The 14,181-nt window shown below is 48.4% G+C and overlaps 5 protein-coding genes across 5 annotated transcripts, besides 1 other annotated feature; all 5 read left to right on the forward strand.

Annotated features, from left to right (window-relative positions):
- Nucleotides 1–471: 471 nt before the first annotated feature.
- Nucleotides 472–1,580, forward strand: FPSE_01787 (uncharacterized protein; the record flags this gene model as incomplete). Its single annotated transcript, XM_009254906.1, has 4 exons — nt 472–745; nt 804–862; nt 914–1,423; nt 1,554–1,580. 4 exons carry the CDS (start codon nt 472–474, stop codon nt 1,578–1,580), a joined length of 870 nt encoding a protein of 289 aa, XP_009253181.1.
- A 916-nt stretch (nt 1,581–2,496) lies between these two features.
- FPSE_01786 (uncharacterized protein) lies at nt 2,497–3,044 on the forward strand (the record flags this gene model as incomplete). The annotated part of the gene is made up of 2 exons (XM_009254905.1): nt 2,497–2,635; nt 2,800–3,044. The coding sequence occupies 2 exons, from the start codon at nt 2,497–2,499 to the stop codon at nt 3,042–3,044; spliced, it is 384 nt and encodes a 127-aa protein (XP_009253180.1).
- A 264-nt stretch (nt 3,045–3,308) lies between these two features.
- Nucleotides 3,309–3,337: a microsatellite.
- A 1,046-nt stretch (nt 3,338–4,383) lies between these two features.
- Nucleotides 4,384–6,425, forward strand: FPSE_01785 (uncharacterized protein; the record flags this gene model as incomplete). Its single annotated transcript, XM_009254904.1, has 2 exons — nt 4,384–4,696; nt 4,765–6,425. 2 exons carry the CDS (start codon nt 4,384–4,386, stop codon nt 6,423–6,425), a joined length of 1,974 nt encoding a protein of 657 aa, XP_009253179.1.
- Nucleotides 6,426–7,353: 928 nt separating this feature from the next.
- Nucleotides 7,354–9,052, forward strand: FPSE_01784 (uncharacterized protein; the record flags this gene model as incomplete). Its single annotated transcript, XM_009254903.1, has 5 exons — nt 7,354–7,633; nt 7,701–7,994; nt 8,054–8,184; nt 8,237–8,801; nt 8,856–9,052. The coding sequence occupies 5 exons, from the start codon at nt 7,354–7,356 to the stop codon at nt 9,050–9,052; spliced, it is 1,467 nt and encodes a 488-aa protein (XP_009253178.1).
- Nucleotides 9,053–9,865: 813 nt separating this feature from the next.
- On the forward strand, nt 9,866–10,834 carry FPSE_01783 (uncharacterized protein; the record flags this gene model as incomplete). Its single annotated transcript, XM_009254902.1, has 3 exons — nt 9,866–9,894; nt 9,956–10,383; nt 10,443–10,834. The coding sequence occupies 3 exons, from the start codon at nt 9,866–9,868 to the stop codon at nt 10,832–10,834; spliced, it is 849 nt and encodes a 282-aa protein (XP_009253177.1).
- Nucleotides 10,835–14,181: the final 3,347 nt, after the last annotated feature.

The raw sequence follows: 14,181 nt of genomic DNA on the forward strand, positions 1-14,181 counted from the left end.
GAGGTTTCAAGGATTCAAAGACTGGACTAACACGAGAGATGAGATCGAAGATAGAGCAAGAACGACAGTTACCAAATCCTATGACTTTTGGCACATCAGGCAAATCGGAAGTTGAGCATATGTGCATGGGCAAACAACTCATGAGTCTGGTGAATGACCGTTCATGACACCGAACTTCTGCTTTCATGTATGCAAACGGTTCATGGTCTCGGTGATAGGTGCGTTATTTAATAACAGCAATTTGCGGAAGACATGCAGTACCTTGCATTGAGATGTTTCATCGCAGATCAGCACCAAAGGATGTGGAACCATGGAGATATGCTGACAGTAAAATCAATAAGAACTAACAGCAAAAGATTTAACATTAGTGTTCGGGCTGCAACTTTAAATATGTGGTATAAAATCCAGAAATGAAGGCTTTTATCCGAGCTATACTCTTGGGTTGAGATATCTTCATTTCGCGGCATCGATATGTGGCACGCATTTCTGTTCTGCCTTCTGAGCACAGCCCAAGCTGGAAATACCCTACCTCGACAAGACACGGCCCAGATAGCCAGAAACGTTTCTGGCTTCACGGCTTACGATGTCTTAAACTACACCAGCATTCGCCTTGACAACTCGCCGAGAATAGAAGTCCCTTTGCGTATTCTCTGTGTCGGAGACTCAATCACGGAAGGAGCGGGGAGTAGTTCGAACGGTGGTGATGGGAACGGTTATCGACTTTCTCTTGCAGAACATTTATACCGTGAGTTTTTGAGGAATATTGAGATGGCTCTGAAGAATCTGCGTTAACCTGGGTGTAGGGGAAGAAGTTGTTTTTGCGGGTACAAGACACAGAGGATCAATGAAGAGTAACTACCATGTAAGTTTCAATTTTCCGAGGCAAAGACGTGAAGCTAATGCAAACTCTCAGGCAGGATGGTCTGGCAAGACTATTCAATACATAAGCGATCATGTCACAGAATCTCTGGAGCAAAGACCCAACGTTGTTCTTCTTCACGCTGGAACAAATGACATGGACCGGCGGTCATCGATCTCGAAGGAAGGAAGCGAACCAAAAGGCGCCGCAAACCGTCTGGGTCATCTGATTGACCAGATAATCAGTTACTGTCCGGATGCAGTAGTTCTCGTTGCGATTCCTCTATCGTCCTGCGATAGATTCAAGTCCAAGATGCCCGAGTACCGGGCTATGATTCCTGAGGTTGTGCGGCAGCGTCGAGAAGACGGAAAGCACGTTATGGCTGTGGACTTTAGCACTTTTGATTTAAAGAACTTGAGGGACTGCTTGCACCCTACTAACGAAGGGTACAAGATCATGGGTGACTACTGGTATGACTTCCTGGCCCAGGTACCGGAGGGTTGGATCAAAGAGCCTGTTGGGGATGATCCGGTGCGAGAAGAGGAGAATGGAGTTGGTCTACTAGTAGGGGTCGATTTGAGGCATGCTATGGGTTTTGGTTTGAGTTGGATATTGTATTTACATGTTGTAGAATTTTTAGGCTGATATGTGAGCATGATACCCAAGTAGTAATTTATAGACCATCCTGTTGCAGTCAACTCGTGATACTTGTTTAGGATGAAAGTGATATAAATAGAGCCTTTGTGTCAACCATTAACAATGGGCAAATATGTTGCATATACTTTATTAATGGGATCAACATCGCAATAAGCTTCTGTGCATGTATTGCGACAACAAACCGGGTCATTCATCGAACAGGTACATAGCCGATCTCACGGTTAATCTCAATGGTTCAATCCCACTCTTGTCGGAGTACAGATGCAAGGTTCATGATAAGACGGGATTCATGACCCGTGGCCGTGGAAATGAGAAGCATTGGAGAATCGATAAGTTGAGTCCCCCACATTAAATTACCAAAGCTGAACAAATTCGGATACGTAAACAGAGACTGGAGGCCGCCTTCTGACTGGTCGCACTCATCTTGACCACCATCACACCCTCCGCTGTCAATCAAGCACGTGCTTGGCGTTTCGATTCTGAATGCCCTGTAGAACCTGCATTTGGTGGCCTTTAACCACTGTTTTAGTTGGTTTTAGCTGGTTTCCTGGGCGTTCTTGGCGGTTGTCTTGGGACTGCTTGTGTGAACTGATAAGAGAATCCGTTTGGGCGATAGTCTGGTAGGTATTGATATCGCTCAGTATCCGATAGATAACAGCTTTGTATGTACTCGTACTTTGTACCTGTATCTGATCATGATGCCATGGCAATTAATGCCTGTTCCTTGATCCTTATCAAAGACCGTCTCAGGCACGGGATACAAACAAGCTTAACCTGATGGCTGTGCTTTGTTGCCCTTCCACCCGGTGACGACGACGTGGTATAAGTTGTCGCCATACCCTGCGATTCAGCTGACGCCTGAACGGCCGACTTTTTATGTCACAACCAGAGTCTTAACACCAACAACCAACCTCATCTTGTACCTACCTCTACAATCGCATCGTTGAAATACACTTCATACTATCGGGCAATTAGTAACAATGTCCACTGAAGTTTCTCACGGGCGTGGTGGTGCTGGCAACTTCAAGCCAGATGACACCGAGTATGTCGACGGCGAGGTCGTTCGCACTGGCATTGTTGGGAGCCATGGCGATGGCGCATACAGTGCAGGTCGTGGAGGTGAGTAACTGACAAGACCCTGCATCAAACAACCATGTTGTGTTGTCAGTGCAACACAGTATCTTGAATTCTATGCTGTGTCGGGTTAGCCTGCTCAGGCATCTACCCTACGTCTTTTCTTAATCACAACCGGAACCAGTACGTTGACAAAACTTCTACAACAGGTGCTGGCAACATTGGAGACATAGGTACGCCCACCACCGAGCGAAAGGATCAGGACATCATCCCGGAAATTGCGATCCGACCGAGCCAAGATGGCCGAGACTTCCACACTGGCCGCGGAGGCGCTGGCAACGCTCAGGTCGGAACTCCAGAGAGAAAGTCTGAAGAGGAAGAGAAGCCTGTTACCAAGACACCTGTTGGTCTGGCTGATAAGCTCAAGTCCAAGATCTTTGGCCACAAGAAGTAGAGCCTCGATCCGAAGCTGAGGGGAGACAGATTTGGGAGTGCGACTGAGGAGGACATGTGGTTTTGTTTCGATTCCAGGTAGTGCGGTTGTTGATATTGGTTCTTTCGGAAATACCCAACTATGTCGTTACTACTCTTGCGAATATGTAAATGGCTTTCCATATTGTCTGTTTTATTGTGCATGACCCTAAAGTAAAGTTGACCGTCGATACGTTGTGCTGAGTGACATATGGGATGCTCCCTGCATTTATCACGTCAAGTAAACGTCTGTCTGTCTGTCTGTCTGTCTGTCTGACCTGCATAATAAAGATCTGACCGCAAATGTGTTAAAAGGCAGAGGTAGGCACTTTAGACTACATGCGTGTGCCAACCTTCATGTTGGGTTGCAATGACGTTGATTGATCTATAGTGGAGGTTCAAGTATCAAGGATCATCCCTTGATAGTATCTCCCGAGATTCAAGTCTCCACTTCCCCTCATTTTCTCGACTTCTCGTGAGTCAAATAAGCTGACAAGTTCATCTTGGAGAGCGGAGTACGCTCCGCTTCAAGATTCAAGGTGCTGGAAAGAGAAAACCCATATTCCAGGATTGGCTCTGCCCTTGTGGGTTTCCTGAATACCCAAGCCCGAAGCTAGACCAATTCGGCATTAAACAGCTACACATATCGACTAAGAGAAACTGCAGGCACCTTGTTAGTGTTGAAACGGTCATCTAAAGACCCTGATAAGAGCCCAAATAGCTCAGGGATCGTCCAATTTGGCCTTGATTATGTTGGTCTGCAGTGACTCTTCAGGCGGAAGACCCAAGGGTAGCGAATGGGCGTCGAGATCCAGCCGTTGTGATATACATTAGCGAGTAACTTGTAGCATGAGATGGTATTTAAGTCGTTGGCTCATGACTGGATGCATCATGGATGAACAGGATGTTGGAGGATGTGACAGTGATAGCCCGTTCCTTGCCTGGCCTGGTCTGGTTCTTGGTACCAGCCAACTTTAAGAATACGACAATGCGCAGTCCTTTCAGTATCTTTGAGTCTTTTCTTGTTCTTCCTCGGACTTGTTATTATCGTGATCGTCGTGCGCGCAATTGCTTCTCAACAACACTAGTTTCCCCTGCTCATCCAATATTCGTCTTACTACCACATCCTGACAGAGTACATGGAGCAATTCACAGCATTTCAAGAGCAGAAAAGGCTCTATCCTAATTCGAAACCATTCCAATCTCACGAGAAAAGCGCCTGGTGTTGAGCGTTGCCTAGCACCTGTCTCAACCCTGTGACGACAATCACGTGCGCCTGATGAGATCACGGGTGCATACATACCTCCAAGGTCACCGCAGCTATGGCGCCAAACCTTCAACCTCAACCCCAGTCTCAACTTCAGCGTCCGCGTCTGAAAGATCACAGACCGTGGTCAGGACTCTCAAATATCTCAAAACGGTCTTTTAGATCTTGCGCAACTTCTGCTTTCGAGGCCGACGACGAGCGATCCTCTAGCGACGGCGATATGAGCCCTCGCAATAGTGAGGCTGACTTGCGACGGCCAGTCGTGCCGCGTCACTCTGGCCATGATGCTCGTCCGACAAGCCGGAAAGAACTTTTAGGATGGTATGCGTATGCGTTCGCCGCCGAAACATATGTGATTTGTGGAATTGGTAAGTTCATATAGAGCTTCTGGTCGTTGTGTAGACCGACTAGGACCCACCGCTAACGCCTACTTCAGCTTCCTTTATCCCCATACTGCTCGAAACTCTTGCCAGAGAGAACGGTGTGCTTGTTTCTGACCGAAAAACACCATGCGGGTCGAGTGATAGTAAAAACGATGGCGATGGACAATGCATTGTCTGGGTGTTCGGAATGGAGATCAACACTGCCAGCTTTGCCATGTACACCTTCTCAGTGAGCGTCTTAGTCCAAGCCCTGCTTGTTGTAAGTATCAGCTGTGCTGCCGACCATGGAAACTACCGCAAGAAGCTTCTCCTCACTTTTGCTTGGATTGGAAGCTTCGCGGTCATGTCCTACATCTTCATCACCAAAGACAACTACATCCTCGGTGCTCTCTTGACCGTCATTTCCAACACCTCCTTTGGCGCATCGTTTGTATTACTAAACTCCTTCCTCCCATTGCTTGTGCGATACCACCCCGATGTTATTGAGGCCAATGTTGCCACCACCCCGGATCTCGACAGCTCGGAATTTGAGTCGCGTCCTCTGGATCAATCAGTAGGTCAACTTGAGTCATCACCAGTTACGGCAACGTCACCTCTGTTACATCCCGAGGATGGCGGACGACTAAAGCCCACTGCAAGCCATGCAGAGATAACATCCAAAGAGCTAGAGCTATCAACGCGCATATCAGCGATTGGAATCGGGACTGGATATATCGCAGCGCTGTTTCTACAATGCATTTGTATTGGTGTCCTCATCTCACTGCACAATACGACATGGGGCCAAAGAGTTGTGTTGTTCATGGTTGGAGTCTGGTGGACGGTTTTCACTATTCCTGCTGCCATGTGGTTGCGACCCCGTCCTGGGCCTCCCCTAGCAGACAATGGCCGGAAAGGCATCATGGCAGGGCTCGCATACATCCTCTACGCCTGGAAGAGTCTCTTCAAAACAATTCAGCAGGCTAGACGTCTGTTGGATATTGTTTTGTTCCTTGCTGGGTGGTTTCTATTATCTGATGCAATCGCAACCACGTCATCCACCGCCATTTTGTTCGCCAAGACCCAACTCCACATGAAGCCATGGGCACTGGGTATGATCAATGTCATTTCAACGACTGCAGGGGTCTTCGGCGCGTTCGGATGGTCGTGGGTATCGCGACTATTCAACCTCAAAGCCCATCAGACCATCCTCGTTTGCATCGCGTTATTTGAACTGATCCCTCTGTACGGTTTACTAGGATATCTCCCATTTGTCAAGAACTGGGGGGTTTTTGGACTCCAACAACCATGGGAGATGTACCCGTTGGCTGCTGTGTATGGAGTCGTCCTTGGAGGCTTGAGTGGTTACTGTCGTTCTCTATACGGCGAGCTCATTCCACCTGGATCCGAGGCGGCCTTTTACGCGCTTTACGCCATCACGGACAAGGGCTCCAGTGTTTTTGGGCCGACGATCGTGGGCGCCATTATTGACAGGACCGGCACAATACGTCCTGCTTTTTGGTTCCTCGCAGTTTTAGTTGGCTTTCCAGCGCCTCTGATATGGTTCATTGACGTTGAACGAGGCAGACGGGAAGGCGCCAAGCTTGCAAAGTCCATCACAGACTCGATTGTACAAGAAGAGGATGGAAGTGATGATGGAGCTGAGCGCCGTGGAATGTTGTCAGATTATGAGAGAGAACATGGACAAAGCATTGATGATGAGCGTGCAGGTCGCTGACTTGGCGAGCTGTTATTGAATACCTAGGTAAGTAGCATAGCGACGGCGTTTGTTGGATGATCAGTTATGTCATTACAGCAATGTAAATGGGTTAAATGTGGAGGGATGTAGATCGTAGATAATGGATCAGATGTTTCTGTGAATAAATTGTAAACACACTTCTGAGGTTTCTTAGTTAAATATGCGGGTTTTCCTGTTAATATTAACTGCTATGGCTCCCCTGTATGCTTCTCATGTCCAGGGGTGGGAGTACAGAATGCGATGCGACAGACCTACTACCTTTTTCTCCCGACGTCTTTCCTTCGTCTTGAAACAGCTAAAGTGCACTTGCCTAGGTCGGTAACTGATAAACTAAAACTTTGCACTTACACGAGTACCTAGGTAAGTAAGTTCATATCATTTCCTTATCCACTTTCATTCTACCTTCAATGTCCCAACCACTTTCAGCTGCAATCCAATCCAATCCTTTCCTAACTTTTGATAGAAGAACGCCAAGACTCGCATGGAATAATAGGTAGCTAAGACTTGTTCTGACGCGTTGGACAACTTGGGTATAACTCCGTCCATCAGCTTAGGTGGCCCCATTGCAAGTCACATCACGTGATCACAACATCTTCGTGCTTTTGGCCCGATTCTTAGTTCTTCCGCAGATTGCGACGTTGCTCACCCAGACAAATCGAGCCTTCCGTGCACAGGACATCGCAGGCCGCGATCTGTCGCTCAAAGACAGCTTGGGCTCGGCTTCACATACAACGCGCCATCAAAAAATTGCTCCACCATATCCAAATAATCCTTTTTGCATCTTCATCGTCTTATTTTCATCCTTCTCATCACCCTTTCATCGCGCTATTAGCTGTCTGTCGCTCGAAACCCCTCCTTCTCTCTCCACTCTCGACGCGGTCATACCCAACCGCATCAAACCGCCACAATGAGCAATCGCAAACGATCGCGATCCGTCGGGGAGGAGAATCGCGCAGAGTGTCCTTTTCTAATTGCTTACACGAATAATCCATCGCGCGCAGAACAGGAACGTCACAAAAACAAAAAGCGGAAGCGCGACGGTCAAGATGACGACAAACGAGTTCAAATTCAAATTTCTCCCTTTTCTCCAACAGGCACCTTCAAGACCCATGACACCATGGACTTGTATTACACAGTCGAGCCTGGGAAGCGATGGCAAGACATGACGCGATACAACAGCTTCGTCCGTAAGTACTTATCTGATGGAACGCCGCCGTCGCGACATTTGAGGGTCTTATTGTTAACATCTGATAGTTAATAGCATCAAGTACTACAGCGAAGGTTTCGTCTATGTCGCCAACGAGTCAACCGTCGAGCACCAAAAGGCTCAGAATGAAAGCAATGGCGCCTATAAAAAAGACAGTAGAGAAGAATCGTGGGTAGCGCGCATCCTTGAGATCCGAGCTTCCGACGAGCACCATGTCTATGCACGCGTTTACTGGATGTACTGGCCTGACGAGCTGCCTCCTGGTACCGTTGACGGCAAGAAGTCCGTGCAGGGTCGCCAGCCATACCATGGACACAACGAGCTAATCGCATCCAACCACAGTATGTTCCAGAATGCTAACCGGTACTCTTGTGGCAGCATAGCTGACCAATCATTCCAGTGGATATTATCAATGTTGTTAGTGTAACGGCACCCGCATCAGTTAACCAGTGGATTGAGGCCGACGACGAGGAGATCCAAGACGCGCTATATTGGCGACAAGCATACGACTTCCGTAACTCACAGCTTTCGGTATGTTGCGCGGTAGCCTACTTCCCGTTGAATTGGACTAATATTCATGTAGTCCGTTGATATAATGTGCAAATGTCAAACCCCCGCAAATCCCGATAAGACTCTCATAGGATGTACGAGTTCGGAGTGCGGCCAATGGATGCATCGTGAATGCCTGGCCCATAACGTACTCATGCAAGTTTATGAACGCCTAGGCAACGATAAGCCTCACCGGACCGAGGGAGCGACTGTCAAGGAAGAAAAGCCCGAAGAAGCAACACGTCCCCTGTCGCCTACCGATGCCGAGGAGAAAGAGACCCAGCCAACGATCGATGTCCGCTCTGGAGAAACACAAGATAATGTTCACGTCAGGAAGGGCATCCGCGAAACTACCAGAGACACCGAAACCCCGACACCCGGACCAACAGCATCGCGAACTATCGCCGCAGCGTCGACCAAAGGCTCGGCCAAGAAGGGTCGCAAGAAGAAGGCCGCAGACCACAAGCCTTACTTAGGACTCTTTGAGGCCAGCCTCAAAATGCAAGATGGTCCCACATTTTGGGAAATTCGTGATTTGCGTGAGAATGTGACGGGCGGCGACAAGACCTGGACTGAGAAAGCTTACTGTCTGATATGTGGTAACTGTATTGAATGAATATTCAACAGCAATAACACTACATAACTACACAAAGCCTGCTCCGGTCAGCAGGCTCATCGAGTCTCGAAAGGCGCGGCTCTCTTTCGCGCAGGTCAGCGAGTCAGCTTCACGCAGCTTGTTGGCAACCTTGAACTCCAACCTGGCCAGCTCGACTCAGCTGCCTACTTGATAAGGCTTATTGGAATGACGAATGGCTTCAGTTTCTTTTGTCAAAATTTCGAGGTCACTTAGGCGATTCGCCCAACTGGTGGATTTTCCGGGCGCGGCGTTGGAGGCGAAATTGGCTGTATCGTGGGTTGAGAAGGTGGTTCGGTCCAGAACTTACGAGAGGAGAGGGGGATAGGTACTCTATTTCTTGTACGGGGTTCTGTTAGGCGACGCAAGAGGAACTACTATTCATATGGGTTACTGAACTATCGGGAGGAACTAGACCGGACGTTGGGATAACGCGATGGATGTATTAGGGATTGGTCAGATGGTTGAGCAAGCGACAGGTTGACTCGCCTTTACTGATCATCAACCGTCTAGCATTGTAGTACTTGTCTTGGCTACGTATCATCGACGGTTTGATATTTTCATTTTTTCTAAGAATGAGGCTTTATTTTGAATTAATCGATTTCCATTTCCTTAATATTTGTGCTAAGTATCTCTTCTTATTCCGTTCTTGAATTTTCAATAAGCCTCTTGGTATGATGAATTGTCATTCTTGCTTCCCACCGCCTCTAAGAATGATGTTCATGGCTACTGAATCCAGCTAGGCTCTCTAAGCCACTGGCATATTCACTGCTTCATTTTGGTTCACAGAATGGCTTTGTCGTCAAGTCCCAATTAGGAAGAACCATATTAAGTTGAGCTCCATGCAAGATGAAGTACGTACTCCACACGAAGCTCCAGACGACCCCGCTACTCCATAACGTCTCAGAGCTTCACCTCAACATGGTGCATTGCCTGAAGACCAAACCACTGGGCATTTCCAACTGACAAGAAGAAGAAAATTCCCAGCCCACGCATTTTACCAGCCAGAGAGCCCGATATATCGCTACAATGGCCGTCGATCCCTTTGATTCAGCTCTGTGAGCCCTCTCCCCCCCGTACAGCGACGTTTTCCCCTTATAGCTGACCGTTTTATCTCAGCGACCTCCTGCGCCGCCTCAATCCTAAGCAGACAACCGACCATCTTAACGCTATTATCTCTATCGCCCCTGATCTGACCGAAGATCTCCTCTCATCTGTCGACCAGCCCCTCACCGTGCGCCGCTGCAAGCAGACAGGCCGAGACTACCTCCTCTGCGATTACAACCGTGATGGTGATAGCTACCGCTCACCGTGGTCCAACCAGTTCGACCCGCCTCTGGATGAGGCTGGATCTGGAGGTGTAGGTGCTGGCGGTAATGAGGGTGCGGGCGAAGGTGCGATCCCGAGCGAGCGTGTTCGCAAGATGGAAGTCAAGGCGAACGAGGCTTTCGACGTCTACCGTGATTTATATTACGAAGGTGGTGTGAGCAGTGTCTATTTCTGGAATCTTGACGATGGATTCGCAGGAGTTGTGCTCCTCAAGAAATGTAGGAAGGCCCCCTGCCAACACTGTCAGGTATCTCGCTAACTGGACCTCTAATTGCAGCTTCTCCTCAAGGCGGCAATTCCGAGGGTGTCTGGGACTCTATCCATGTTTTCGAGGCCATCGAACGAGGAAGAAGCACCCACTATAAGCTAACATCTACTGTGATTTTGACATTGTCAACTTCTGGTGGTAACTTGGGTGAAATGGACCTGAGCGGCAACATGACACGCCAGGTCGAACAGGATCTCCCTGTCGAGAACGACGATAGTCACATTGCCAACGTCGGACGATTGGTTGAGGATATGGAACTCAAGATGCGCAATCTACTGCAAGAGGTTTATTTTGGCAAGGCCAAGGATGTTGTGGGTGACCTGAGGAGCATTGGTAGCTTGAGCGAGGGAGCACGAGACCGTGAGGCGCAGCGAGAACTCATTGGAAGCATGAGGAAATGATCGACGCGGAAAACGTCTCCTAGTCGACTTGTGTGTGGTGTTTTTATAAGAGCAATACGTTTGATAGACTGATTTCAACTTTTGTGGCACTGTAGATGAACATTACCTGTCATACTATCGTGGAGCGTGCAGATCAGGTACGACAGTAGATTTCTTTGGACGAGCTCTTTCTTGCCAAATTGTTACCTGACAAGATTCTCAAGCATGATTATAACGTTCAAACTATAATCGTCCTACTGTGTGATATACTTGATGCGAGTAACCCCAGGAAAACTTAGTATTGCTATAACCACATATCGACGACGCAATTGCTTATCAACTGGTATTGTGAGTCGAAAGCGGGTAGATAGCCAGTACGCCTTTGGACCGGCCCGTTTTCCCGTGACGAACAGACTTCCCAATAGAACAACATGGAAAAGGAGATGAACTGGTTACTAAGACCAGCATAGTATCAACTTTAGCATTGACCCTAACGTGCAGAGATCGTACTTGCAGGAGCTACCGGGATCATTGGCCAAGTTAGATCCTGGACGACGATCAGATTTTATCCTCAAAGCGAAGTTGTTTTGTTGCCAAGTTGGCAATGGGCAAATAGAGACGCATGTGGTTAACCAGGCTTGTGTAGATAAAGACACTCCTGAACTTTTAAGCTGGGGTCCAAGTAGATGAGAACTGCAATTCAAGCTACCTTCGTTCCGGTTTTCTGTTGGCGATGTTTTGTTAGAGGCAGTATCTACGTAGTAGTTCATAGGGCTCAGCTTCACGACAGATAGTGGCTTGTATGCATCGTTCATGTAGAACGCCAGGTCACGCTAAGGAAGATGGACTCAGTCTCTTCTGAGTCAGAAACATCGCAAGTTCTGCAGAAATGCATGGAGAGAGCATTGCGAGATTAGTGACAGGCTTATAGCCTTGTACGCACGGCATTAACATAGCCAGATGATACGCTTTGAAGGATCTTCGCAACGAAAGGGGGCCCACCCATGACTGGAGGTGGTAGGGTGGGCGCGAGCTTGAGGCCGAGCTGAGAATAGCAAGTGGTTGTAAGATGCAGCAGGTCAACAGCCCTGCCTTGTCACATATGACAGAAGATAGCACCGAATGACAAGGAGACCTTGGCATCGTCAGCCGTGGCATGGAACTGGATAAACTGGGCAAGACCAAGGAGCTCAAGTTGGTGAAACGAGTTTCGGCGACGGAATGCAAGGCAGAGAGGATCGGGCGATATTCGATAGCCATGTCCAACAGCGACCCGAGGCCAACAAGGATTGCATTATTTCTCGGTCGCTCGCTCGCTTCGTTTGCTCCATAGCCGCATTGAGGTCTGTGTCGCGCATGTCATGCAGACCAGGCCAACGGATCCCGGAGTTTTGGTGCAGTGCGGTAGGATCTGAATCTTAATACCAATGGTCCGAAGACCGTGTCGTAACGCGCCGTGTGCACGTTCATATACTGATCAATATCTTGGACGCTTGGACTCGTTGATGCTGCTCGCTGTGGTGTACTTTAGGTACCTAAGCGCTGGTGTTGTAGATGGCATTACTTGGTGTAGAACTACCTAGGTGCTAAAATAGAACAGAGCCCGGTCTATAGAGTTATGAGAGGCCACTGGGAAAATAGTGAGATGACAGGGAAGAGATGGGCGAATTCAATATTTGTCCCGAAGGTGGGTGTAAGTGTAAGTGAAGTGGCAGGAGCGCCCTGGCTTACACTCCCTTGCTACCTGTTTGGGAGTTGCAGGGCTGTGGCGGGCACCTCCTACCTCAGCTACCTGTACTTGAGCCGAGATTTGGGTGGGATGTTGTAAACAGACGATACTTGGAAAGTAGGAAGGGATTGACTGCCGTCTGAGGCTTGACTTTGATGCAAAACTTGGAATGAACGCTTTAATCATCACATCCATTTTTTCTAATTCATTCCTCAGTTTTTCTAGAACAATATCCATTTCCTCCGTCATTGGTAGATACGCAAATGGAAGAATTCTAGAAAAAAGACCCCGCATCGTGCCGTTCCTGTTCCTGCCGCTTCCCACTTCCCACATCCCCATCTGACAGACATGGGCGATTACTACAGGCGTCCCTAACGATTGACAATTTTCTCAACCTTCGCTTCAGGCACACAATAAAATGCTGGATGGGTATCGGACAATGAACGCCAAAGCTTTGCGTGGCTTAATTTGTTGGCTGTCTGGCTCGGTTGCACTCGGTACCACCACTTCTCTGAAAGCAAAAAGATCAAGATGGCCCTGTGGCGGTCCGGGCGGGATCTTGGATCGACTGGCATGCCGGTATCCAGCGCTAAACTCTCGCAAGAATTCAAAACAGTACATCGACATTATCACGCAGCAACCATTGCTTGGCTGATTTTCCAACTTTGTCGACAAGACGTCAAAGTTGGCCTGTATGCAAGCGCAGACCCAACCCCAATTTCCGTTAGACACTATATTAGCTACCAAGACAGTTGGGTGAGACAAGATGGCATTCTTCGGCTCGCTTCGCCGGGCAGAGAACCAACCTCATTGCTGATTTGTGCCAGCCCGTTGGAAATGCTCCCAAAGGAACAAAAGTTGATTAACGCAATCTCATATAACTAAGCGTTACGTTTCTTCGACCGCTCAGAGGGTATCGCAATATGTTTCAACCAACTTGCACTTCCAAGAACATCATTTTGACCAGACCTTCTAGACAAGGCAACTCGCAACAAAGGACAAGTGCCCGGAATATATAAACGGACTCGACATTTCAAGTAGTAACTACCTGTCATGCCTGTACATACCAACAGCTTATTAACTCCGGCCGGCTCATTGGTAACTTTCAGAGCGCATGCAGACAACAAACTCCCTAGGTATTTACCTAAACGTCGACTCGGACAGGACAGCGATTGTCATGCTTCTTGACCCCTGTTACGTTGGCATGCCCCCCTGTCATAAGAATAATGACGAACATGGAGGCCCACTGCAAGCTCGGTAGCTAGGTGTTAGCCCGGCGATATGATGAACGGGGCATCTTGCAAATCCAACCTGCAGCTCTGCTCGTCCAGCCGCATGACCGCCAATTTTCATCTCCGCCAGCTAAGTTACGGGACGGTTACCCCCACTAACCTAACACAATTTGGATTTCTGCATCTTTTTCGCAACCCTGTTTTTGTCTTGACTCGCAATTGAAGACGTACTCGCCAGATTCCTGCCAAGATCAAGTGCCGAAGGATTGATGAAAGCAAGTCAAATGAAGTAGCCACAGCTGAGCGTCTTCAAGATTACAATGACAAATTTCAACCCAAGCCAAGCAAAGAGCGATATTTTGACACAAGCCTTGACCTGAGACTAGGAATGGAGCAGTCAAGCGGAC

The sequence above is a fragment of the Fusarium pseudograminearum genome, chromosome 1 (assembly GCF_000303195.2).
Source record: "Fusarium pseudograminearum CS3096 chromosome 1, whole genome shotgun sequence".
NCBI classification, from domain to species: domain Eukaryota; kingdom Fungi; phylum Ascomycota; class Sordariomycetes; order Hypocreales; family Nectriaceae; genus Fusarium; species Fusarium pseudograminearum.